Below are 24,020 nucleotides of genomic sequence, written 5' to 3'. Positions count from 1 at the left end.
GTAGAATAATGACAGCTACTTGCTGTTCGAGTATGGCTAAGGGCTCTTCTGAATGTCTGAACGCTCATGCATGATTTTTGGACCCCTAACTGTTTACTTTTGAGCCTTAACACACAGGTCAAATTCAAAAACTGAACAGTTATGTCCCATATAGTCCCTCTTTAAGTCCTTGATTTATTTCTGACTGGTAACAGGGTAGAGAGCTGCAAAGGATCCCTGACTATTCTATTACATTAGGCAGTTTTGGCTAACTAACAGTATTGAAAACATTATTTATTGTGCACAACCTATCTATTTACCCAGTTTCACATTTGCACTGAACTGTTCCTTTAAATGAGAACTAAACCCTAGCAATGAATATGGCTTAAAATGCCCTATTTTATAAACTTAACATATTGCACCAGCCTAAAGTTTTCAATGGGCTCACCATCTTGGAAAGCTGTTGAGAAGCTAAACTTAGGGGTTGTCGCACATTATCAATAAGATAATGAGGTTGGCCTGTAATATAAACTGATGCTACAAGGCTGATTATTAAATTTTGATGCAAAATGCGCTGTTTTCTGTGCTGCCATATAATTATCTGTATTAATTATTAGTCAGCCTTATAATGTGACTTATCAGCCTTATATATTCTATGTGTACTGTATATTTTGAGTCAGTCCCTAAGCTCAGTAATTTAGAGCAGCACAGAGCATGTACAGTGAATCAGCAGAAAAGAAGATGGGAGCTTCTGGAGGCATATTTGGATACACAGAACTTTTCTGCTAAAGGGCTGTGGTTGCCTTGGGCTGGTATAGAAGCCCAAAACATAGTGTACAATATTTCTAGCCTACTTCTTTGGTTAAGCTTTAGTTCTTACTTTTAAGCCTTACTGGCTTTAGAAGAAGAAGGCAAATAATTAAAAAACTATAAAAAAAATAAATAATGAAGACAAATTGAAAAGTTGCTGAGAACTAGTCATTCTATAACATGATAAAAGTTAACTTCAAGGTGAACCACCCCTTTAGCATAGTGCTGGCACATTTACAGAGAAGTCTAATATTCCTGTTTTTCTGACTGATGTCTAAAACCCTCATAAAATGTTTACACTCATTATTTCTGGCTAGTATTACATTTAAAGTCTGTTTGAATGCAAATGACATAAGTTACGTATTTGCATTTGCAGACATCCATTGTATATTTTATTATCTCTGGCTAAAATCAATTCATTTGAAAGAACTGCAGGTGTAGCAGCTATCTAACTAACGCTACTTAAACGGTTTATCAGTTCCACTATACCTTTTGGGACCCCCAGCAGTCACATGGTCTGCTTCATCTCGAGTTACACCTTAGAGCGTGTGTGTTTGTTATATGTTGGTGTGTATAAAGGATAGGTAAATTGCAAATGTATGCACTGGAGCAGGGTTGGACTGGGGGGCCCAGGGCCACTGGGGTTGCAGACTCGGGGCCACTGGGGTTGCAGACTCAGGGCCACCCACCAATGTGACACACCCATACACACACCCACACCCCCCCTTCGGATTGTGTTTTTTCCCCGGTGTCCTCCTGGGCCAGTCCGACCCTACACTGGAGTATGTTTAGACATGCAGGCATGATGTATTTGGCAGTAACGAAATGCAGATTGAAAATCACCCTAAATTTGGGATTACAGGGAGACAAAATAAAGCACTGCAGTAAGTTCTTCTGATCAGAGTTAAGCTTGCTATACACTGAGAGATGGCCAATATTGGGGATCTCTCCCCGATATTCCCACATTAGGGTGGGCGATATTGGGGTGATCTGATCGTGGGCCCTAGGGCCAACAATCAGATCATAATGCTGCCAGAGTCGGATCGTGGGACTGCATCAATGAACAGATGTGGCCGTGATCTGTGAAGATTTTTTTACCCTGACAGATTAACATCTGGCCGACTTTCGGCTAAACCCGTCGGAGGGCCCCACACAGGGACTCGATCTGTCAGCAACTTTTATCGGCCCCTATATGGGGGCCTAGTTACATGCAAAAGTTTAAGCACCCCTTGCCACATTAAATTTTAGTTTCTTTTTGTAATTGGAAAGCAGTAAACAAATACAACAGAAATCATTGTGTTAAAAAAACACATATTACAAATGTTAATGCACTGTTACATTTTAAAGCTACTTTGAAAAGCAGGAACAATGAAAATAGTAGTTCTGGCATGAAAACCAGGACATCTTTCCACTTGTCTAGTGATAAACAATGCTTGCGAGGGCCCTAACTACCTCATTAGACCTTAATAGAAATGAGCATTAGTTTATCCCTTTTTTTTTTTTTCCTTCTTCACTGTGGTTCTGATCTTTCAAGCATTTTAGCCTGACTCCTGCCACACCGCTTCAAGAGACAAAACAAGGTTTTAAACTTAGTTTTTCAACTCAGGACTTGATTTAGAAATTATTGTGTCCGTATGTTAAGATTCCCTGAATTCAATATAATAACTAAGATTGCAAAAGCTGTAGATTCCAAAGCACAGCCATTTATTTTTCGTGCACTATAGATAGGCTTATACTGCCTCTAACAGGACAGCTCTCCTGCTGTATTTTCTCCTCCCTGCACGTTACTTTAAGCAGCATTTTTGTTTTTATGTATAGTGAGCCAACATGTATAAATGTTTTTTCTCTTTGTAGCAAAGAAGAACTGCCAGTTCATGATGAGGTAGCACAAAAGGTACTATTTTATGTTTTCATATTTTTGGTGTTAAGAAAATTCTTGCAATGCCATTTTCACCTTGTTTATTGTCTATTAGCTCTTTATACTGTGCAGAAATCTAGCTCAGTACAATGTAAATTTAAATATTTTTCAGTAGACATTCTGCTTTTCTTCCTCAGTGAATGGTGCCATTTATATCAGTGCATATAATTCCTGCAAATGATGTGGTGTCATTATCACTTACTATTAAAGGAGATGTATACCCTGAAAAGGAATTAATGTAGAGTGCCCAGAGTACATTGGCAATTTACAGTTTCAAAGAATTAGCAATTTTTTGTGCTGCTAATATAATGAAATTGAGAATAGCAGTGCCACTTGCTGGACAGTTCTGCCAACAACCTAGCTGTAGACCTGAGAATGTTTCAGAAGAATAAGAGCAAACTCTTCTGATGTTCCTTTTCAGAGAAACTTTAGATCATGTATTAATTGCATTATATTATGTAATGACGTTATTATAAAACTGGGGCAACTTGCTGGTTAGCTCTGCAAGGGAAAAATAAATGGCTAAAGTGCTCTGAGCAATTTTACAATATTTTGAGTTTGCATTTCCTCTAACCCCCCTTTCTTTACTTAAATCAGTCCACCATTAATACTACTGACACCATTTCTCTTGGGCCTTGGGGCAACTTAAATATCCACTAAGCAGGAGAAGGTTTACTTTCTTGCTCTAGCATGTCAAGCCTCTCAACATTACAGCTAAAACAGCCATTCCTGAATACTGTGCATGTGGGTGGCCATGGCCAACACAGATATGCAACCAGGGCCTATTGGAAGGCAAGGTGGCAGTTTTAATACATTAGATTGTTGCCAAAAAAGATTGAGTGACATAGTCATGTATATCACTTTAAGCTAAAGACCATTGTTCAGCCCTCTCTTACAATTCACAATCCTTCAACATGGCCTTCCTTCTCTTGACCTTATGAGGAATATGTTGACCTGTTGTAAAAACAAGCTTTTCTCCACAAAGGCGTTCAAAAACAAAAATTAATTTTTTAACTTTTAATTTAACTATAACACTACAAAAATAACACATTTTTTTATGCTGTTTCTGACACACATGTTACTGTTTTACTTTTTATTATCAGCAAAAACTGATTGAAATAGAAAGAACTACGAAATGGGTGAAAATGATAAAAAGCTGGGATAGGTACAAGAACAGTGAAAAGGTAAATGATATTAATATGTTTCCACAGAGGAAACCTCTTACTATTCTTATTATTGTATTTCCAATTTAAACAATTAAAATGCAATGGCACTAATTACTAGCAGAGTGTATGTAAACTTTTAACCAGCATAAAAGATGATAAGGTAAAAAATAGAATAAATCCGTCTATGCTATAACTTTGAAATGACCTTATATAAAAATAAGGCAGATACTGTATTTAACTTAACATAGGAAATGTATAGTAATATATGTTAAGATGTAAAGTACTGAGTTTGAAGATCTATAGTATAGGTGCATGTATACTTTAGGACTCAACTGTAAATCTAGCCTCTTTGAAGTTTGATTTAAAACATTTCTACATAATGAAGGGACTGATCTGCTTTTATGTTTGTTTAGTCATTTCCTTGCAATCGTTGAGCACCAGAGTATCCCCACATGCCCTTTTGCAATTATTTACCAAAGTACCTTTGTACCAAAGTATTTCTTTTCATTTTTAGCTTCACAGGAGGATTTATAAGGGTATCCCACTTCAGCTTAGAGGGGAAGTGTGGTCTCTAATCTTGGATGTTCCAAAACTGAAGGGGGAGAAAAGAGATCTTTACCTGGTAAGAATGCCAAGCTTAGTAATATAGGCATTTATTTTTGGTGTGATTTCACCAAAGAGTGAAGCCAGTTGCAATTTGTAGGGTGCCCACACAGAGCTCATCTTTGCTCAGAATGAGTGTGCCCCAGAACATTTTTCCTAGGCTGTTGGATTAGGAATGTACCTCACAGATGAATCAAAATTTCACCAAAAGTGGAGATAAATTGGAACTTTGTTTCTTCAGTAGCAATTTTACAGGTAATGCATTGGCTTTAAGTATACTTAAAATGTTAGCTTTTAATACAGTTTATTCTTTGATCTTCAAAGCAGAATCAATTCAAAATCAAAATTTCTGACATGGTTTGCAGTTAATTTAGAATTATGTATCTTAAAGGGGGAACTAAACCCAAAACAATGAATTGATGTAAACTTACTCAAAGTAGTATGAGCACATTTTCGATATACATTAATTTTCTAATTTAAGCTGTTTCTGATATTTGCATTTTTAGAGCAGTAATAGCAGGCTTAGCTCAACAGCTCTTTTTGAAGGCCTAGAGTGTCTGTAACCCTGTCTTTTCACTTTCTTTGCACTGCCTGTATTTTGGTAACCCTCACATGTCCAGGGTAGTAAGCAGCGCACACTGGAATTTTAAAAAATATTATTTTATTTTTAAAATCCAAAATTGGCATTCACCAATGTTAGCAGCAAGTCCTGGGTGCAACTCCCATATCTCAAAATAGTTAAATGCACTGGAGGCACTCACTAAGATGGTTATAAGTGAATTTGTTCAATCCTCATATATATATATATATATATATATATATATATATATATATATATATATATATATATATATATATATATATATATATATATCTCTATCTATCTTTTTTTTTTTTTTTGTTATTAAATATAACTTTTAATATGTTTTGTCTTTGTTACTCTAAAAATAACCCGTAGCATTTATATAAGCTTGTATCAGTGTAAAATTAACTTTTTGGGGCAAAATGTGAGATTAGAGTTTGTCCAAGAAAACCTCACCCACTTTCTATTCATTCCTACGGGATTTTCAGAAGTGTATTTATCAAATGGTGAACTCTAAGGGCAGAGACACACGCTCAGATTCGGGGAGATAAGTCACCAGGTGACGAATCTCCTCTTCTTCGGGGCGACTAATCTCCCTGAACTGCCTTCCCACCAACTATAATGTAAAATGCCAGAGGGATGGCAGTCGGAGCACTTTGTTTTCTGAAGTCACCCGAAGATTATATGTACATTTATCAAGTTTGACAAAGGGGCGTGCAGTTGCATAATGCTAAAGTATATTATCTTATAAGTGCTACTTACTTATACTTACTTATAAGCACCTCCTCGGATGAACCACCCAATAACGCAAAACGCGGCAGGAGGGAGTGGCTAACACAAGGTAGGCAGACCTGGGGGGACAACAACACTGCACTGTGGTGTATGTTTGAATGTGTTAATATGAATTCTTGCTGTGGTTAAAATGCACTAATGTTTTAAGTAAGAAGCTGTGCATGTTACTAATTTATATGCTATATCTCTAATCTGTACTAAGGTCCTAAAACAAAGAGCAAGACGCTTGTCTACTGACATCAGACAAATTGACTTGGATGTGAACCGAACGTTTCGAGACCACATCATGTTCAGAGACAGATATGGTGTAAAGTAAGTTGGACTAAGCACATGCATAATCATTGGGTAGCATTTATAAATGTGCTACATAACTGCATATATACTGATATTGCTCTTTCTTTCTGCCAATATTTCAAATATAACTCATTTGTGCTGTTGCATGCACATCATTTAAAAAGCCACTTCTTCTTAAGCAGCTCTTCGGTTAAATGGAAGTGTATCTTTGTTTGAAACCTACTTTCCTTCTTCCCTAGTATTGTTCATTTTGTAAAATTCTGTATGGATTTTACAAATAATTGCTAGGAAGAAGTGAAAAGCTGCTTCTAGAAACATTGCACTCTCCATACTATATTGATTTGTGTTTTGTTTTTCTCTTTACAATGTTGTAGCTGAATGTTCTAAACCATGTAAAACAAGTTGGCACATAGTCAAAGCTGAATTTGTTTAATGCTAAATGGATACTCTTTCTCCTTCAACTCTTAGGCAACAAGCTTTGTTTCATGTGTTGGCGGCCTATTCACTGTATAACACGGTAAGTCATCACACAGCATATACATGGGGAGGCATATTAATCAAAATTTGGATTGTGTAATTTTAAAAGATTTAAGTTGAAACACAGAGGAAACAATGAGCATACATTGGCATACTCTGAATATAAACAGTGCACAGAGGGAAGAGTGCATAGTTGTAAGTATTGTTATGGGCCAGCATAACAACTATATATAGATTGCTGTATGTGGAGTTGTAAGGTCTTGGAGGTATCTTGTTTTGTGTTGACATCATTGGTGTTCATATCTCTTATACAGTAACATCTGTGTATAATTATCATGTTGGTCACAATCATCAGAGAATCCATTTTGCTTCGGGACTATTACGCCTACCACAGCTCTGCACTTCCAGATGGCATTTAAGTGTATGCGTGAAATCTCTTGGCAAAAGTGTTACATGGTTTCTAATCCAGGATTATTAACCCATTGCACCTGACAATGTGTTTACAAGTGTGTCCAGCAGTGTGTCTGCCTTGTTTGAAATTAAATGTGTAATTGGGCATATTTCACTGTATCTGCATTAATTACAGAGAGTCTTAGAAGGCTGCATTTTGCTGGAGGAAAGAGTGGAAAACTTGTTGCTTATATTTCATATTTAATATGTTATAATGTTTACATAGCATGTGTTCCACAAAAAGTGCTGAATTAGTTTGCTTAACTAGAATACTATCCGACAACATACGTGTTCATTATTTTATAACCTTGTTGGTATTTTTTTCCCCTTTGGCGCAGACAGATTCCAGACTTCTAGATCATGTTATGTGAATCAGTACCAACATATATTAGTGGAATATATAGGATATATTAGTAGGATTTTTAATATGCAAGGATACTAGAGTACTTAAAGGGATACTGTCATGGGAAAAAACATTTCTTTCAAAATGCATCAGTTAATAGTGCTGCTCCAGCAGAATTCTGCACTGAAATCCATTTCTCAGAAGAGCAAAAATATTCAATTTTGAAATCTGACATGGGGCTAGACATATTGTCAATTTCCCAGCTGCCCCAAGTCATGTGACTTGTGCTCTGATAAACTTCAATCACTCTTTACTGCTGTACTGCAAGTTGGAGTGATATCACCCCCCCCTCCCTTTCCCACCAGCAGCCAAACAAAAGAACAATGGGAAGGTAACCAGATAGCAGCTCCCTAACCCAAGATAACAGCTGCCTGGTAGATCTAAGAACAACACTCAATAGTAAAAACCCAAGTCCCACTGAGACACATTCAGTTACATTGAGAAGGAAAACCAGCAGCCTGCCAGAAAGCATTTCTCTCCTAAAGTGCAGGCACAAGTCACATGACTGGGGGCAGCTGGGAAATTGACAAAATGTCTAGCCCCATGTCAGATTTTAAAATTGAATATAAAAAAATCTGTTTGCTCTTTTGAGAAATGGATTTCAGTGCAGAATTCTGCTGGAGTAGCACTATTAACTGATGCGTTTTGAAAAAAACCTGTTTTTCCGATAACAGGATCCCTTTAAGTAAAGCCACCCTTCTATATCAGTTGGTTCTAATTCAAAAAACTGCTGTCCCAATATCTGCAGATGACATATATTAAGGTGACGTTATAACCCCATATTTTATTTAGATCACCTGGATGTCCAGTATGGATTGAAGTGCCAGAGCAATGAAGTCTCCTGAGCTGCAGACTTTCCTGTTTGTAGAGGCTGCTAAATGAGCCCATTTGTATAGCAAAGAACTGGAAAAATATTTTTATTAGGTTTTAGTTGCATAACAGATACTTTATAAGAACTCTGTTCTGTTTCAGGGGTCTATGTTGATTTATAATTATAGAACTGATTTTTGGCATTCTTGTGCATACATAGTGCATCTTAGTCTGGCATTCTGCTTTTCACGATTGTTTTTTTTCCTTCTTCATTTCTGTCTTACCTTCAGGAAGTTGGATACTGTCAAGGAATGAGTCAGATTACAGCTTTACTGCTAATGTATATGAATGAAGAAGATGCCTTTTGGGCTCTGGTAAAACTGTTCTCAGGGCCAAAACATGCTATGCACGGTAAGAAAATATGGCTTGTGCATTGCCGCTAAAAATGTTTATACACAGGGTATGTGGCAGAATGTTCAAAACTTTTGGGTATGATAAGAGGTTTACCTCAAGAAGCACAGCAAAATAATGTAGTGTATTGTGCTACTCTACCAATTGATATTTACAGATTGCACTGTTGTCGTTTTTCCTTGCATCTACATCTTCTTGACTTCTTCATGAGAGATCATTAGCCTAAACTATATTTAAAGCACTGTTCTCCTAAACTACTACTAAGCCTTTAATGCTAAACTTTTTTTTGCAAAGCAGACCTGCTTTTTAGTATCACACAATGAAAGAGACAGCATTAAAAAAAACAGTATTTTCTGTTTTCTTTCTCAGGTTTTTTTGTTCCAGGTTTCCCAAAGCTCTTGAGATTCCAAGAGCATCATGACAAGATACTGAAGAAATTTATGCCTAAACTTAAGCAGCATTTTGTGAGTGAATATTTATTGTATATCATTTGCTATGCCCTTTGCTCTGCTACAAACTTATATTACATTTTTCTAAAATGCCATATATTTGTGCATCCCTGTCCTTTATACAAAAAGAAACAAAAAAAAACTTAGTGTTAAACAACTGGCATAGTGACCTAGCATAGCAGTTTGTTACATTTAGTTAGTGCCATGGCCTCCTGTACTAGGTGGTGGGAGGTTATTTGCAATCTGGTGCAAAAGTGTTCTAGGAACTTGTGCTACCCTGTCATTACAGGAACACATACAAATCACTTGTACGTTTTTTCCAAACAGTGATTTATCAGATAAACAGATTTTACATACATTTAAACGTGTGTCTTATTGTAAGTGTAATTGACCGTTGATTATTAATGATAATAAAACATAGGAACAAAGCAAACAGATGTTTTTGCATGTTTAAAGGTTAAGGCATCCTTCTACTTATCCAGTGACAAACACTTTATTTAAAAGGTACATGACGCTAATTATCTCATTAGGCTGAATAAAGCCTAAATAGTCTAACAGCCATGGGCTCACAGAACTGTAGGCTCTGCTGCTATCATCCTATGTATTTTTGCAAGCTGAGAAAGCAGATCTGCTCTGTGCCACTGCTCCATTCATTTGAGCCACTTCAGTTTGTGTTCACTCACATGGAGAAGAGGTCTGGCCAAGATGCCTCCATGTATTTGGGTTGACCCCTGTTTGTGAGCCACACAGGCAGGTCATATTCAAATAATGTGAGATGGGGCATGAAGTGTATCTTCTTCTCTCAACCTCTGAGTTTTTTGCAGGCTGGAGAAAGTACAGTGATGCTCCATAGGACCTGGAACAAAGTAAGGTTCCAAAATAGGTGAGGTAAGTGCAAGGGCAGTTCTGTTATAGTCATTTTATGTGTGAAAGACAGGATCAAGAGTTATTTAGTGAGCAGCCAGAGGCTCAGACGAGGAGACTAGGAGGGTTCGTACCCTGCAGTGACAAGGCCGCCAGCTTCGGGACTCAAGAAGTTAGGCTCAGGGATAGTGAGAGCATTGGAGCGATTTGCTTTCAGTGGAGATTGTGCACCAAAGGCAGGCAATGCTACCTCTGGGGTGCTGTGAACACTCATCCTTAAGGTTGTGAGTATGCATTGGATGATTATTTGTTGGAAGCACTTACTGAACATTTGTGTGATTATACACCCACCTAAGAGTGACTGTGAAGAGATACATATGTCTGCATGTTATTTAAAGTTATATTGTTCAACAAATAAACCTTTGTTTGGGAACCCCTCTCAATTCTTTGGAGGTTTGTTTATCATTGGCTGAGCTTGCAAAGTAGCAACTTCCTTTTAATATACAACATACCTTATTGCAACAGAAGCAGTGACATAAAGTTTATTGGATTAGCGGAAAATATGCAATATGCATCATAACAATATTAGACGGGTGCATAAATTTGGGCACCCCAACAGAGATATTACATCAATACTTAGTTGAGCTTCCCTTTGCAAATGTAACAGCCTCTAGACGCCTCTTATAGCCTTTGCTGAGTGTCTTGTGCTGAATTTTAGAATGATGTATAGATACACCATCTGCAGCAAGATGTTCTTGCAGGTCTTTAGAGGTGATCTTTGGGTTGTCTGTAACCATTCTCACAATCCTCCGCATATTCCGCTCCTGTATTTTTCTTGGCCTGCCAGACCTGGGGTTCCTGATTACATTCCTTACAGTTGAAACTGACAGTTTAAACCTCTGAGATAGCTTTTTGTAGCCTTCCCCTAAACCATGATACTGATCCATCTTTGTTTTCAGATCTTTTGAGAGTTGCTTTGAGGATCCCATGCTGTCACTCTTCAGAGGAGAGTCAAACAGAAGTACAACTTGCAATTGGCCACCTTAAATACCTTTTCTCATGATTGGACACACCTTCCTATGAAGTTCAAGGTTTAAGGAGCTAAACCAACCAATTTGGTGTTGCCAGTAATCAGTATTGAGCAGTTACATGCATTCAAATTAGCAAAATTTGCACAGCCAGTTTTTCACATTTGATTTAATTTCATACAACTGAATACTGCTTCACTAAAAATCTTTGTTCAGAAAACACCCTAGTACTCAGTTGTTCCTGGGAAATGAAAAACATTCCACTGTTATCTTTTTTATTGAAAGTGGAGTATATTATTATGCAGGCTGAGAGGGGTTCCCAAACTATTTCATATGACTGTATCCCTGTGTGTCATTGTGGATCAGAAAGTTCCCAGGTAGGGGTATTACAGCCCAGTCTGTCCTGACCCTGGGTGCAGGCACTCCATTTTATAGTGTACCTGCTCTCCTCTGTATTCTTGTACATTTTTTGTATACTGTATGTATAAAAACTCCTGGTTACTGACAAGAAACAAATATGTATTTCCTGAACTGTATGTTGATTTTGTAAATTGCCTTGGAACCCATGGAGATTGTTTATTTGTCCTTAACATATAATTATCTTGTTTTTTTTTTACATCCTACATGCACTACTTGGTTTCTTGCCAAATTTGCTAGATTTCCTTTCTGTTAGTCCATAAAAAAACCTGTTGACCTCCTCAGGGAGGGGTAGCTACAGGAAGTGTACTACTTCAAACACCTACTCACCTTCTGAGATTTCAATCTATGAGAACCAAGAATAGTAAAATATTGATGCCTGTTCTAGTAATAAAAATCCTTCCATGTCTGTTATGTTCTACTAAAATCTCACTATCTATTTTACTAGATAACTCGTTTTTCCATTTAACACTATCTGGATGTCTCTGTTGTCTTATAGGAAACTCAGGAACTCTACACAAGTCTGTATACCATGAAATGGTTTTTCCAGTGCTTCCTAGATCGGGTAAGAATTTTATGAATTTAATGCACTGGTCATGTGTATTGCTATTTTAACAGCTGAGAACAGGCCTCCATATTATGTTAAAACTGACTTCTAATGTTTAAGCTTAAACTAAAATGTCTTTTTGCATAATTAGAAAACGTGTAATGATGGTCGTGTGTGTCTTTTCAAATGAGATATATTATAATCTAAGCAGCAATAGGGTTTTAGGCACTACAAGATAGTTGGTAGTGGCAGCAGATAAGAAGGTAAATGAGTCTTCTTCCCTCATATGACACCCACTTGTGTGACCAAACATCTTAAGTCATATGGTTGGGACTGAATTAGGTAGAATGTGTGTATCACTAGTAACTTGTTGTAAGTTGCTTTAATTGTGTAATAACCAGTACACGGGCCTATAACCCATTTAACATGATTCTATTTGGCAGAAGATAAAGGATTAAAGGTGTCAGGCCTTGAGCCTTAAAGGTGTCAGGCCTTGAGCCTTAAACTTTGGTGCATTTTTAAACTAAAAAAAGTTGTTGACTAAACTCCCCCAGTAATACTGACATCTTCCTATGGATTTTATAACAATGTGTCAGTATCTCTTCAATTTCCATTTTATTATATAGTTTACATGTGTATTTCCAAAGTTCTTTGACGCTCAGTGATGCACAGTCTGTTGCAATCACTGTGGTATTTAAAAACCCCATCCCTGCTGGACCCCTGTTCAGCCTTACAGCATACCATATTTTCATCAAGAAAGTATGACTATGCTGTGTGGCTTACTACCTTTATAGAAAAGCAAATAAGATGCTTCAGTTTGTTAGTCTGCCTCTCCCGTATATGAACTTATAAGAACTATTTTCAAAGGCCTATTCAAATTTAATAAATAATAATAACGATGCTTTTATGCAAAATTCTACAGATACCTAAACCCAGCTAAATCAAATCTAAAAGGAAACCAATCCCATGAATCAAAGTTTTTGAGCGTATTTAATACTTTCATAAGCAGTTCTTAGAAATGAAAGACCTGTATCACAAAACTGCTATGCTATAAGCATGTGTAATATTTTCTGCCAAATCTCTACCTCCCTATAAGCAGCAATGATGCAATTATGTGTTTATGCTGGATCCACTAGTTTTTATCTGCATGGTGTCTGCTTTACTGTGTATGGCTAATGTAGGCCAAAGTACATCATGCCGTGGTTTGTTCAGATAGTTATTTTCTGGCAGTGCAGCTGTCTCTAATTATGTTTGGATGGTTCAGTTTTGCACATGTGTAGAATTTGCAAGGTGGCTTTATTCTTTCTGCTCTCCTTTCTGGCATATCTTTGACATAAAACAGATACAGCCTTTAGTACTTTGATTGATGCCTGGTGGCTGTGTCTATGTGCTTCCCCAATGGCATCACTGAAGCAGAATGCCAGAAGTCAGTGTGACAAGCTGTGTTTTGCCTTTATCAAGTCAACATGAAGTCTGGAAAGTAGGGCAAGGTTCTTCACCTGGCACAGGAAATTTCATGCATTGTAGGTTCTATCTAGATGTATAAATTTAGACTTTATATAAGAAAATACTAGAACTTTTTGTTTTTCTACAGGAGCAAAGCTTTTTTTTTTTTAATTTAGCAAAAATGTAATTATTGTGAATTTGTAGTATCTGTACCAGGTAACCATCTGTTTGCTTTCTAGACTCCTTTCACTCTAAACTTGAGGATATGGGACATTTACATACTTGAAGGAGAGAGGATTCTCACCGCCATGTCCTATACTATATTAAAACTTCACAAAAGTAAGCCAACAAAGACTCTAAAACTGGCAAAATCAGTAACAATAAACTGTTTCTTTACTTCTGTGCAATTAATCTAAGTCTTAATTTTTAGTATAATGAAGACTCTCACAATTAATCTAAAGCTACACTGACTAAATTCTCTGAAAGAAAGACTGTAGACTTGCTTAATATTTTACTTGTTATACCTCTAGGCCTATTTTACCATTGTTAAATGAACTGTACAGCATGTAATTGAAATTGTTAAAGCACAGACAGTATAATGTTAAGAATTAGAAACAATATCCAGCATGCTCTGATATTTCCATATTTGTGTTTTGGACCTCTTTCAGTTATTTTCTGCTCCAAGCCTATTTTCCTGACAGATCTTGACATAACTGGGACAATGACACATATCTCCAGAGAATGTGTTTGCAGGATGTGGCTCAGAGCATTATTCTTGCTGTTCCTTAGCTTTGAATTAATGTATCAGTGATCATGGCACTCTTACAGCTATGGCAGTATAACAAGAAAAATGTATATCTTAACCAGTGTTTCCCTAGAGACGGACTACCAAGGACTGTGCTCTCAGAGAGTAAAAGAATACCAGCAGTGTGAACGTGGTCTTCTAATCTCTTGTATTGCTGTCGATAGCTAGTTCATAGTTGTTGTGTACATCAAACATTGAAGCATTGTTAGTGTCAAACTACATTCATTTTTTTTGTTTCAGTTTTTAACTCTAACTTCAGTACAATGGTCCATCACATCATGCATTCACTTTTTATGCAACTGTTCATGCTTTGGTATTTTTAAAGATGAGTGATCAGAAGACGTATTCCAATAAAAATGGCACATGTTTATGGCTAATATGCTTGCTGGCATAGTACACCCCTTTCCTTTTATTCATCTTTATTAACTTATAAGTGTATAATAGTTTGTCTAAGCCTAAAGAAATGCTTTTAAATCATTAACTGTAGTTTCTCTACTAAAATGGTGTTTAACATTTGCAATAGTTGCATTGAGAGAGGATTCTGTGATATCTCCCAGGAACAAACGACAGTGACATCACTACAGGAGTATGCATACATTTTCAGGGTTGTAAAAAGAAAGATTACATGACAGATAATTGAAGCTTAGTTTGATATATTTATTCCTGCCTCCCTGAGGGTTTTCAATATGTTATCATCTTAGAAAAAGTGGCTATATCTTATAGCCATTGGTTAATTACTGATAAGGCAAGAGCGAATCATTGGTTATGACAACACATATGTGAGAAATGCTAGCAGCTCTTTTCTACATTAATATGTAATGCTGCAACTATGTTGTGCTTACTGAATTAAAGTAGAGGATAGAAAAATGTTTTTTTTATACAGATAACAAGTACTCTTTGTTAAGTAACCTCTTTTAATCTGCCAAAGAAATGATTAAGGTTTATAAAACATTGGAAATACAGGTATGAGTTCCAGAAACCCAATATCTGGGAAACTTAATTATAGGTAGGACATCTAGAGTCTATTTTAAGCAAATAATTATTTTTTATCACTATACCGTTTCTTTGTAATAAAACCAGTACATTGTCCTTGATGGTAACTAAAATGCATAAATAATGCACAATAATCCTATTTTGTTTAATGTTGTTGTGTAGCCATGGGGACAGCCATTCAATCTGAAGAAGGGGAAAGGCAGTTTACATAGCAGATAGAATACAGTGGGTTTAGATTCCTGTGTAAGAACTAATTATATTTTTCTAAAGCAAACATGCCAGTTTTAGCAGTACAGGACAACCAGTACATTATATTTTAGTCCTCTTATCGACAAGCAAAGGGAACACTTAATTTACTGGGGGAGGGGCATTTTTTTAGACGACTCCCACCCCAAGAATTCACTTATTATGTTTGTTCCCAGGCCAGCCTCCGAAATACCTTTTAGTTCCTAATCATCCCTTCCAAGACTTTAACTGGCCACAGATGCAGTTATATGATCCAATTATTTGTGAATGTATACTATCTTGACCAGTATCCATGTATTATGAATATCGGTTGGTTAGGCGATCGAGCTGCTTTGAAAACCAGCCTATGTGCCATTTCAGGCAGTATATGGTGCGTCAGCCAATGAGGAAGTGAAGAGAACCCGCTACTCCCCTTCACTTGCTGCTGCTAGAAGTCTTTGTGTTCTTTGCATGAATGATCGGAACACTAGAAGTTCAGCCATACCTTTTGTGGCCCCTTGTACACTATCTATTATCTGATTTATGCATATGAAAGTATGACATTTTATCTCATGTTATAGAAAATCACCATTTACACTGGTAAAAAAAGATTGACTTTAAGTTATTCACTCTAAAGTAATCTAAAAATTCTTCTAATCTTTTGAGGGTTGGACCTTTCTTATTCTCTCTGATCCACTTTCTACAGTTTAAAATTAGTATGCAAAAATTACTACACTGACAGTATAATCCAGATACCTTATAAATGGTTAAAGGAGCTCACAGTAAATTACATATAATTATCTCACAAATTATCCTGTTTGATGAAATATGCAGCTTCTTTTCTGAATTATACATTCTCTTAGTTTTTTTACCTCGTGTATTTTAACAAAGCTAACTGTTCGCTAATGGAAGCATAAAAAAAGTAAATATGGCTATTTCTGTTATACAGTATTTAAAGGATATATCACCTTTATTTAATCAATAAAACAGAAGCTACCTCGAGCGTTGGCTAAGAAGGATAATATTCTTCTAGTGTATTTATGCACCAAGAATTACGTGCAATCACTGCAAAAAAAAGTGCACTCTTTTCTGGCTGGCCTTTCAAGTAATTGCTGTTTTATTGATTAAATGAGAAGACAGATGTTTTAAATATCAAATTGTCTGGTTTTGTTCAACGTGACTGCTCACCTAATTTTTTCTCATTTATTTGGATGGATTTTATTTGAAAGGCTGTTTGTGAGTTGTTCTTAGAACCATTAATTTAACATGGCTAAACACAGAATGTGAAAGAACCAAGGTTGTAGGGCCTTTCATGATTTCAAAGAGATATTACCTGGCTGTGTTACTCTAACAGACCTTGCATTGTTCTGTGACCCTGATAGAGCAATGTTGTACATTACATTATGTCCTTCAGCAAAAGCAGTTTGAAAGGAAGCATAGACAATACCATGATACAAATTGCTTTAATGTGGCACAACCAATTAACAAGCAGCCTCAAATATGAATAAATTCATCATTGTTACATTTTGGATCAGTTTTCAAACTGTTTTCGGAAAACCTACTACACTGACCGTCTTCTCCAGACTGTATTGTTAATTTATAATTTTGGAATAACCAGTTTAATGGGCAACACGCATGCATGTTATATCAGCTCTCATGCATTTGCACTGGATTTTAAAATAACTGGATGGATTTCCACAGACCAGTTACCTTGAATACAAGCTTCCTATATGTGCCCAGATTTAATGGGGCAATTTCACTGATTTGGATATTACTGAGTTACTGTCTGGGCAAGAAAGTGGAATGGGGGTGGTCCATTTTAACAAACCATTCTGCATGCCTTGTTGGTAGGTGTATAGTGAATTGACAGGTAAGGAAGTGAGCCAAATAATACAATAGCATTTGTCTGTCCCTGTCGGGACATGATGTATTAGGTTAATTAAAAAATATATTTGGTATTTTTATAAAAACATCGCCCTTTTGTGCATCCTAACATTGATTACCCCCCTCCCCTTTTTTTTGAAGGAACACTAATTAAACAGTCATTGGAAGATCTCATTGAGTTCCTGCAAGAGGAGCTAGCCAGGGATTTTCATTATGATGATGATTATGTAATTGAACAGCTCAGCTTGTCCTTGACTGAACTTAGACGAGCAAAGCTTGGCCTTCCTCCTCTGGGTAAGATATCCTACATACTGTATTTACTCTAAAAATGTAATGTGTTATTTTTGTGCAGATCTTTGTTATAATATAGTGGATAATGTACCCCCTACTGTAATTTATAAAGATATTATAAGTCACCGAGGAGTTCCATGACCATATAAAAGCACGAGGCCGCAGGCCGAGTGCTTTTATACAGGTCATGGAACTCCGAGGTGACTTCTAATGTCTTTATAAATTACAGTAGGGGGTACATTATCAATTATAATCTACAAGTATGCGTATATGACAACTTTATTTAGAATAATGAAGACAAGATATTATATTTTGTTTCAAATGTTTTATTAAGTTATTGGAGAGGTCTTTGTGTTGGAAGTAACAATAATGTTTGAACATATTATTTGTATGTTTTGTTAGTTTGTATAATACATTTGGTTGTTTTATGTTTTTATTAATACATTTGTAATTTTTTGTAACACATCAATTTGAAGAAAGTTTGAAATCTAATCTTTGAAAAGTTATGTTTAATTAGTCTAGTTTTTTAGTGAAAAAATTTTAGAGAAAAAATAATTTTTAGAGATTTATTAAAAAGCTGCTAAGGGGCATATTTATCAATTTAAAAAACTTTGAAATTCAAAAAGACCAACCGAAATTATGTTTTTGATCGAATAGGTCCGTATTCGGTTAAATTAGAATCGTACTAATCTAAATAACAGTGCATTAGATCGAATTCAAATCAAAGTTTTTCCCCAAAAAAAGTTAGATTTTTCAAAGTCCACCAATTGGCTCCAAATAGGTTCTAGGAGGTCTCCAATAGGCTAAAACAGCAATTCGGCAGGTTTTAGATGGTGAATGGTCGAAGTAAAATTTTTAAAGAGACAGTACGATATTCACATTTTCAAATTCAAATCGAATTTGGACTATTCCCTAGTTGAAGTACACAAAAATGGGTCGAAATTAGATTTTTTGACTTTGAAAATTCACCCCGACCTTTGATAAATCTGCCGCTAAATGTCAGAATTTTCCATTTTGCAAATGTTTAAGTGAGGTAAAATGAGACATTTGTTTATTACTATTGGGGACTACACAATATATTTTATAAAATTTGATAAACCCAGAGGGAGGGAGATATGTGATATAAAGAGAGCACGGAAGTGAGAAGTTTTGGAAAAATTTTACATTGTCATTTGTCTTTAAAATAAATACTGTTATATAATGTGTGTGTGTGTTTTTTACTTCAGTGAAGTAATTTGATTTAGTATATATATATATATATATATATATAATATATATATATATATATATATATATATATATATATATATGTATATATATATGTATATATATATGTATATATATATGTATATATATATATATATATATATATATATATATATATATATATGTATATATATATATATATATATATATATATAATGGAATTTTGGGAGGAGGGTTACTTACTTTAAGTTCATTAAATAATCTGTTTTTTGTTGCTTTGAAAACACTGTCTTTTTTTGCTTTATTGTGCTTAAACACAGCTCCTGTCAGCTAGTGTAGTGTTGGTATGACAGGAAGCTGTGACAGCTTTAAATTTTCCCGCTTTTAGTAATGTGTGTAGTTTTATTGAAAAAAAACTACATTTCCCATGATGCATTTGTGGAAATACGCATGCGTGCCAGTAATTAAACGCATGTGCCCTTTGTTGGGGAAATTGTAGCAGAGCGGTTAGAACTTCGGGACTTAGAGCGGTGCCGGTTCTTTTGAATTTTAACTTTTCCGAATGCAGCGGATCGGGTGTGCATAATCAGTAAGTGTATGAGAGTTTATTTTGAAAGCTTTGCCGACATCTTATTTTATTTGTTTTGTGAGTGTATTAGGTTTTTTGTTTTTTTTTTACGTACATTTAGTAGTGCGTCACCTGCATATAAACAGCGCGTTCTGGCGTCAGAACGCGCCCTTTATATAGTGAATAAAGTACCCCCTCTTGTAAAATATAAGGATATTATAAGTTACCGAGGAGTTTCATGACCATATAAAAACACGAGGCCGAAGGCCGAGTGTTTTTATACGGGTCATGGAACTCCGAGGAAACTTCTAATATCCTCATATTTTACAACTGGGGGTACGTTATTTATTATAATACACAAATTTCAGTGAGTCATGTGACAGAAATGACATCAGAACTCACCGTTTATAACTGATGACATCAGAACTCACCGTTTATAAGGATATAATTTACAGGATATTCATGGCTTTTGTGTATTATAAGGATATTATTTACAGTCCTGTCAATGGGGAAAATGTTCACTTGTAGATTATAAATATATAATACAAAAAAGCCATAAATATCCTGTAAATTGTATCCTTATAAACGGCTTAGTGATGTCCTCCGTTATAAATTGAGCTTAGTGATGTCATTTTTGTCACATGACTCACTAAAACGTGTGCATTATAATACATAAAATACCCCTTGTTGAAAAATATGAGGATATTAGAAGTAACCTTGGCATTCCATGACCTGTACAAAACCACTCTGCCTTCAGCCACTTGCTTTTATATAGTCATGGAACTCTGCAGTAAATTATAATATCCTTATATTTTACAATAGGGGGTACTTTATTAACTATATTATTCACAAGTATGTACTTGTTAAATGAGTTGTTTACCTTCCAACACTTGGAAAAAAGTCTATTTCTGGTGAACAATCTAAAAACAACTCAGCTGAAAAAAGTGTTTGGAAGTTGAACAACCCCTTTAAATTTGTGCTGCTAGAAGGGAGGGTTGGATATTAGAAGACAGAGAATATTTTTGGGACTGTAGTTGCTTTGGCCTTGATTAGTAGCAGTTTTACCTGTGCTGAGGCTCTTAATTTAATTTGCTTTACTAGCATTTATTACCAATTAAAGTTTAATTATACTGTCATATTGCCCTCATGCAGTGGTATTGATAAACCGCAATTACAGTAAGTGTTATACTAAAGTGATTTAATGAATCAAAACAGGTTTTTATGTGTGGGATTTGAGTTATTTAGCATTTTATTCTGCAGTTCTCCAGTTTGCAATTCCAGCAGTCTGCTTGCTAGAGGCCAAATGACCCTAGCAACCATGCATTGATTTGAAAAAGGGACTAGAATATGAATAGGAGAGGGCCTGAATAGAAAGAGGAGTAATAAAAAAAGTAGCAATAACAATACATTTGTAGCATTACAGAGTATTTGTTTCTAGATGGGGATCAGTGAACCCTATTTGAAAGCTGGAAAGGGTCAGCAGAAGGCAAATAATTTAAAAATAGGAAAAAAAATAAATGATACCAATTAAAAAGTTGCTTAGAATTGGCTATTCTATAACATACTAAATTTAACTTAAACACAAAACACCCCTTTAAGTATGCCTAATACGGCATGCTTGCTAGAAAAGTTGTATGAAGAATGCTTCCAAGCAAGCTGGGATTTGCCTAGTAATGAAAACTAGTGTGAAAGTAGCCAAATACGCCAACTGACTTTATTGTTTGCAATGGTGAAGGTTTCTATAATACAGTTTGGGATGCAGTTACTTTGCATGATTTAAGGTCACTCATTTATTATTGCAATTATTACAAATCTAATAAGAGTGATTGCCTTCATACTTGAAGGCTTTTCTGAATAGTAAATTGTAGCTTATACAATTCAGTTTCATCTACAGTTTAGTGTTAGGCATCATGGTTACTGCCAAACTATGTGAGGCTTCAAATGTATCTGGTCTGTGTCTACTGTGATCATATTTGACATTATCTGTCTAGAATAGGGCAAGACAAAGTTTTTGCCTATGCCGCTCTCCCTCATGCCTTGCAAAGTCCCAATCTTGGTTGGCTGCACCTTGGCTTCGCTTCAGTTTCGCCCTAGACTTAAAGGAGAAGGAAAGGTTAAAAGGAAAGGAAAGTAAGCTTTATCAGAAAGGTCTATATAAATACACCAGTAAACCCTCAAAGTAATGCTGTTATAGACAGCACTTCTTTCTGTCTATTGTGTACACATGGGCTTCACTTCCTTCTTTCAGCTTAAACCTTCAGGACTCAGGCTTGAGCATGCTCAGTTAGCTCCTCTCCCCCTCCCTCCTACTCTGTGAGTTCAGAACTATGAGTAAGCAGGGAGAGACTCGGGCAGGAAGTGATGTCACAGCAAGCTAATATCGCAGCTGCTATCCTAAAAAACAGAGACAGTGTCTAGAGCTGTTCACTCAGGTATGATGAAGCATTCTGCAGAATAATTCTAGTGTTATAGCTTGAATTATTGTGGCTAATCTATTGGCAATAAACTACCTTGGTAGCTTTCCTTCTCCTTTAAACATGAATTACATGCTATTCATAATCAGTCTTGGAATCATGGTTATGTGATGAATAGCCCAAAGTGTATTCAAAAGAGATCTGTAAACGCAACATGTCTTGCCATTTAATAAGAATACTTTAACCTTTATTAAATATTGAGCAGTTTGTGTTTCATTAAGACGGGAGTTTCAGAAGGGCAACATAAAGACAAAAAGAAAATAGCTTTGAAATGCCCTAAACACTTTCTGTTGACAACAAGTGATCTAGGGTAGATTTTTAGATGTTTATTACAATTTCTGTTGCATTTGTGGGTATTGTTGCTGTAGTGCTATATTCAAGCTACAATTCTGTATACAAGCATAAAAGGCTTTAATTTTGCTTGCAATTTTAAGCACATTATATTCATTATAATGACTGCTAAATGGTGCTGCAGGATGCCTCTTTTTCACTACAGAAAGCAGCCGCTTTCTTCTGACATTTAACTAAAATAAAGCAATTCATGCCCTTTCTTTAGACTTCTTCCATGCTGTGATAGTTGAAGGAACATATTTTTTAAAGCACAGGGCATGTTTTAATAGATTACAGTCATTGCATCTGTACTTTCTATTAATAAAACAGAAGGATTCTGCATAACCATAAATCATGACCATAAAAAAAATCTGAACAGTGAATAATGTTCATCTTTAAAAAACCTTTTTTTATATTTAAACAGCATTTCTTACATGGAGCAAATGGTTTTGTAAAAGCAATAATAATGTGGAACTTTTTTTTTCTTTAAATGCGCACATTTTACCTCTCTGACGTTAGTTTGTTTACAGTTTAATATCTCATAAGATCCATCGTTTTTCTGCCTCTCAGCTTCTGCATACTATCATGTATGAATAGTGGTAAGATGCTAAACCTGAATTCCTTCTAACAGAGCACTCTCTGAGCATACGGAATAACAATGCCTGTGACTGCCACTGGGAGGCGAGAGATACCCACAATATAGAAACATCTAAATATAGTTCTTTCCTCTGTTTTCTTTTCTGTCTGACATGTTATATTCTTCCAAGCAATATGTTCTAGAAAGGAAAAAGTAATATATTTGTTAAGAATCCCAATACTGTCACATTTAGCAATTCTTATGTGTACACAAATGCAGCCAGTTCTACCTGTAATTGTAATTTGATGTGGAATTAAGCCACATTAGCCTCAGTTAAGAAATACACTATGGGAAATATTATAGCAGATTATAGCAGATTTTCAACCTGTCCATCTCTCAAGCTTAACCTACTCCTCAAACTACAATTCAGCAACATGCATGAGTCTAATATCTTGACATTGTCATGCTTATGTTTCATAATCATTTGCTGTGATTATTACTTGTATGCATTTGTGAGAAAAAATATAAACAATAATTCACAATCCATTAAAATAACTTTATATAATGTTGAGTAGGTTCTTTTTTGTATGAAAAGATTCATACTTCTCTTAAAAAAAGCATTCCCTAGTACAGGGCTGACCAACTGGCGTCCCGCCTCTTGTGTAGCCCCCCTAATGAAAGTTCGCCTGCTGTGTCTGCTTACCATGTGTAAACTTTAAATGATATCACTGCAGACAATAACTGGCCCCTGAACCTAAAATTAAGACTCTTATCCCTGTATTCACACCTGTAATCCCCTGCATTGTTCCCACTTGTAACACCTCTATTGTTCACACCCTACTGTTTACACCTAAATCCCAGACTGAAACTGGCCACCTGTTCACGCTCATACAAACTGCTGAAGGGGCACCAGCACGGTGTCACTGTATGTAGCACATCTTAGAGTGGTCCTGATGTGTTTCCCTGTCTCTTGCTCTGTATGTGCCCTTCTCTACCTGTGGAACATAAGCCTGGTATTTTCTTGGGTGGTTTGTTAGCATTTGAAAAATATTTTTAGGGCCCCAAAGGTGTTTAATCATTTGCTGGAGGGCTGTGTTATCCACAGGGCAGGATGAGGCATATGGATTTAGGGATATGTCTTTATATGATTTAACTTTTTTTCACATATTAGTGATATCCCTACAGTGAGCACCAACCATTTTTTTGTTGGTGTGTTACCA

General features: G+C 35.9%; 1 protein-coding gene across 3 annotated transcripts in view; it reads left to right on the top strand.

Moving 5' to 3' along the window:
* usp6nl.S (USP6 N-terminal like S homeolog) overlaps positions 1 to 24,020 on the top strand; it is an 85,990-nt gene that overhangs the window by 52,425 nt on the left and 9,545 nt on the right. For all 3 annotated transcript variants that reach the window (XM_018255722.2, XM_018255721.2, XM_041588458.1), the window contains 10 exons: positions 2,644 to 2,683; positions 3,811 to 3,891; positions 4,388 to 4,495; positions 6,054 to 6,163; positions 6,614 to 6,662; positions 8,576 to 8,696; positions 9,066 to 9,160; positions 11,954 to 12,019; positions 13,687 to 13,786; positions 17,496 to 17,648. In XM_018255722.2, the coding sequence (XP_018111211.1) occupies positions 2,644 to 2,683; positions 3,811 to 3,891; positions 4,388 to 4,495; positions 6,054 to 6,163; positions 6,614 to 6,662; positions 8,576 to 8,696; positions 9,066 to 9,160; positions 11,954 to 12,019; positions 13,687 to 13,786; positions 17,496 to 17,648 (923 nt within the window). The remainder of the gene's footprint in view (positions 1 to 2,643; positions 2,684 to 3,810; positions 3,892 to 4,387; positions 4,496 to 6,053; positions 6,164 to 6,613; positions 6,663 to 8,575; positions 8,697 to 9,065; positions 9,161 to 11,953; positions 12,020 to 13,686; positions 13,787 to 17,495; positions 17,649 to 24,020) is intronic.

The sequence above is a fragment of the Xenopus laevis genome, chromosome 3S (genome assembly GCF_017654675.1).
Source record: "Xenopus laevis strain J_2021 chromosome 3S, Xenopus_laevis_v10.1, whole genome shotgun sequence".
NCBI classification, from domain to species: Eukaryota; Metazoa; Chordata; class Amphibia; order Anura; family Pipidae; genus Xenopus; species Xenopus laevis.
The sequence above is the reverse complement of the archived record's forward strand: the minus strand, read 5'-3'. Positions and strand labels throughout refer to the sequence as shown.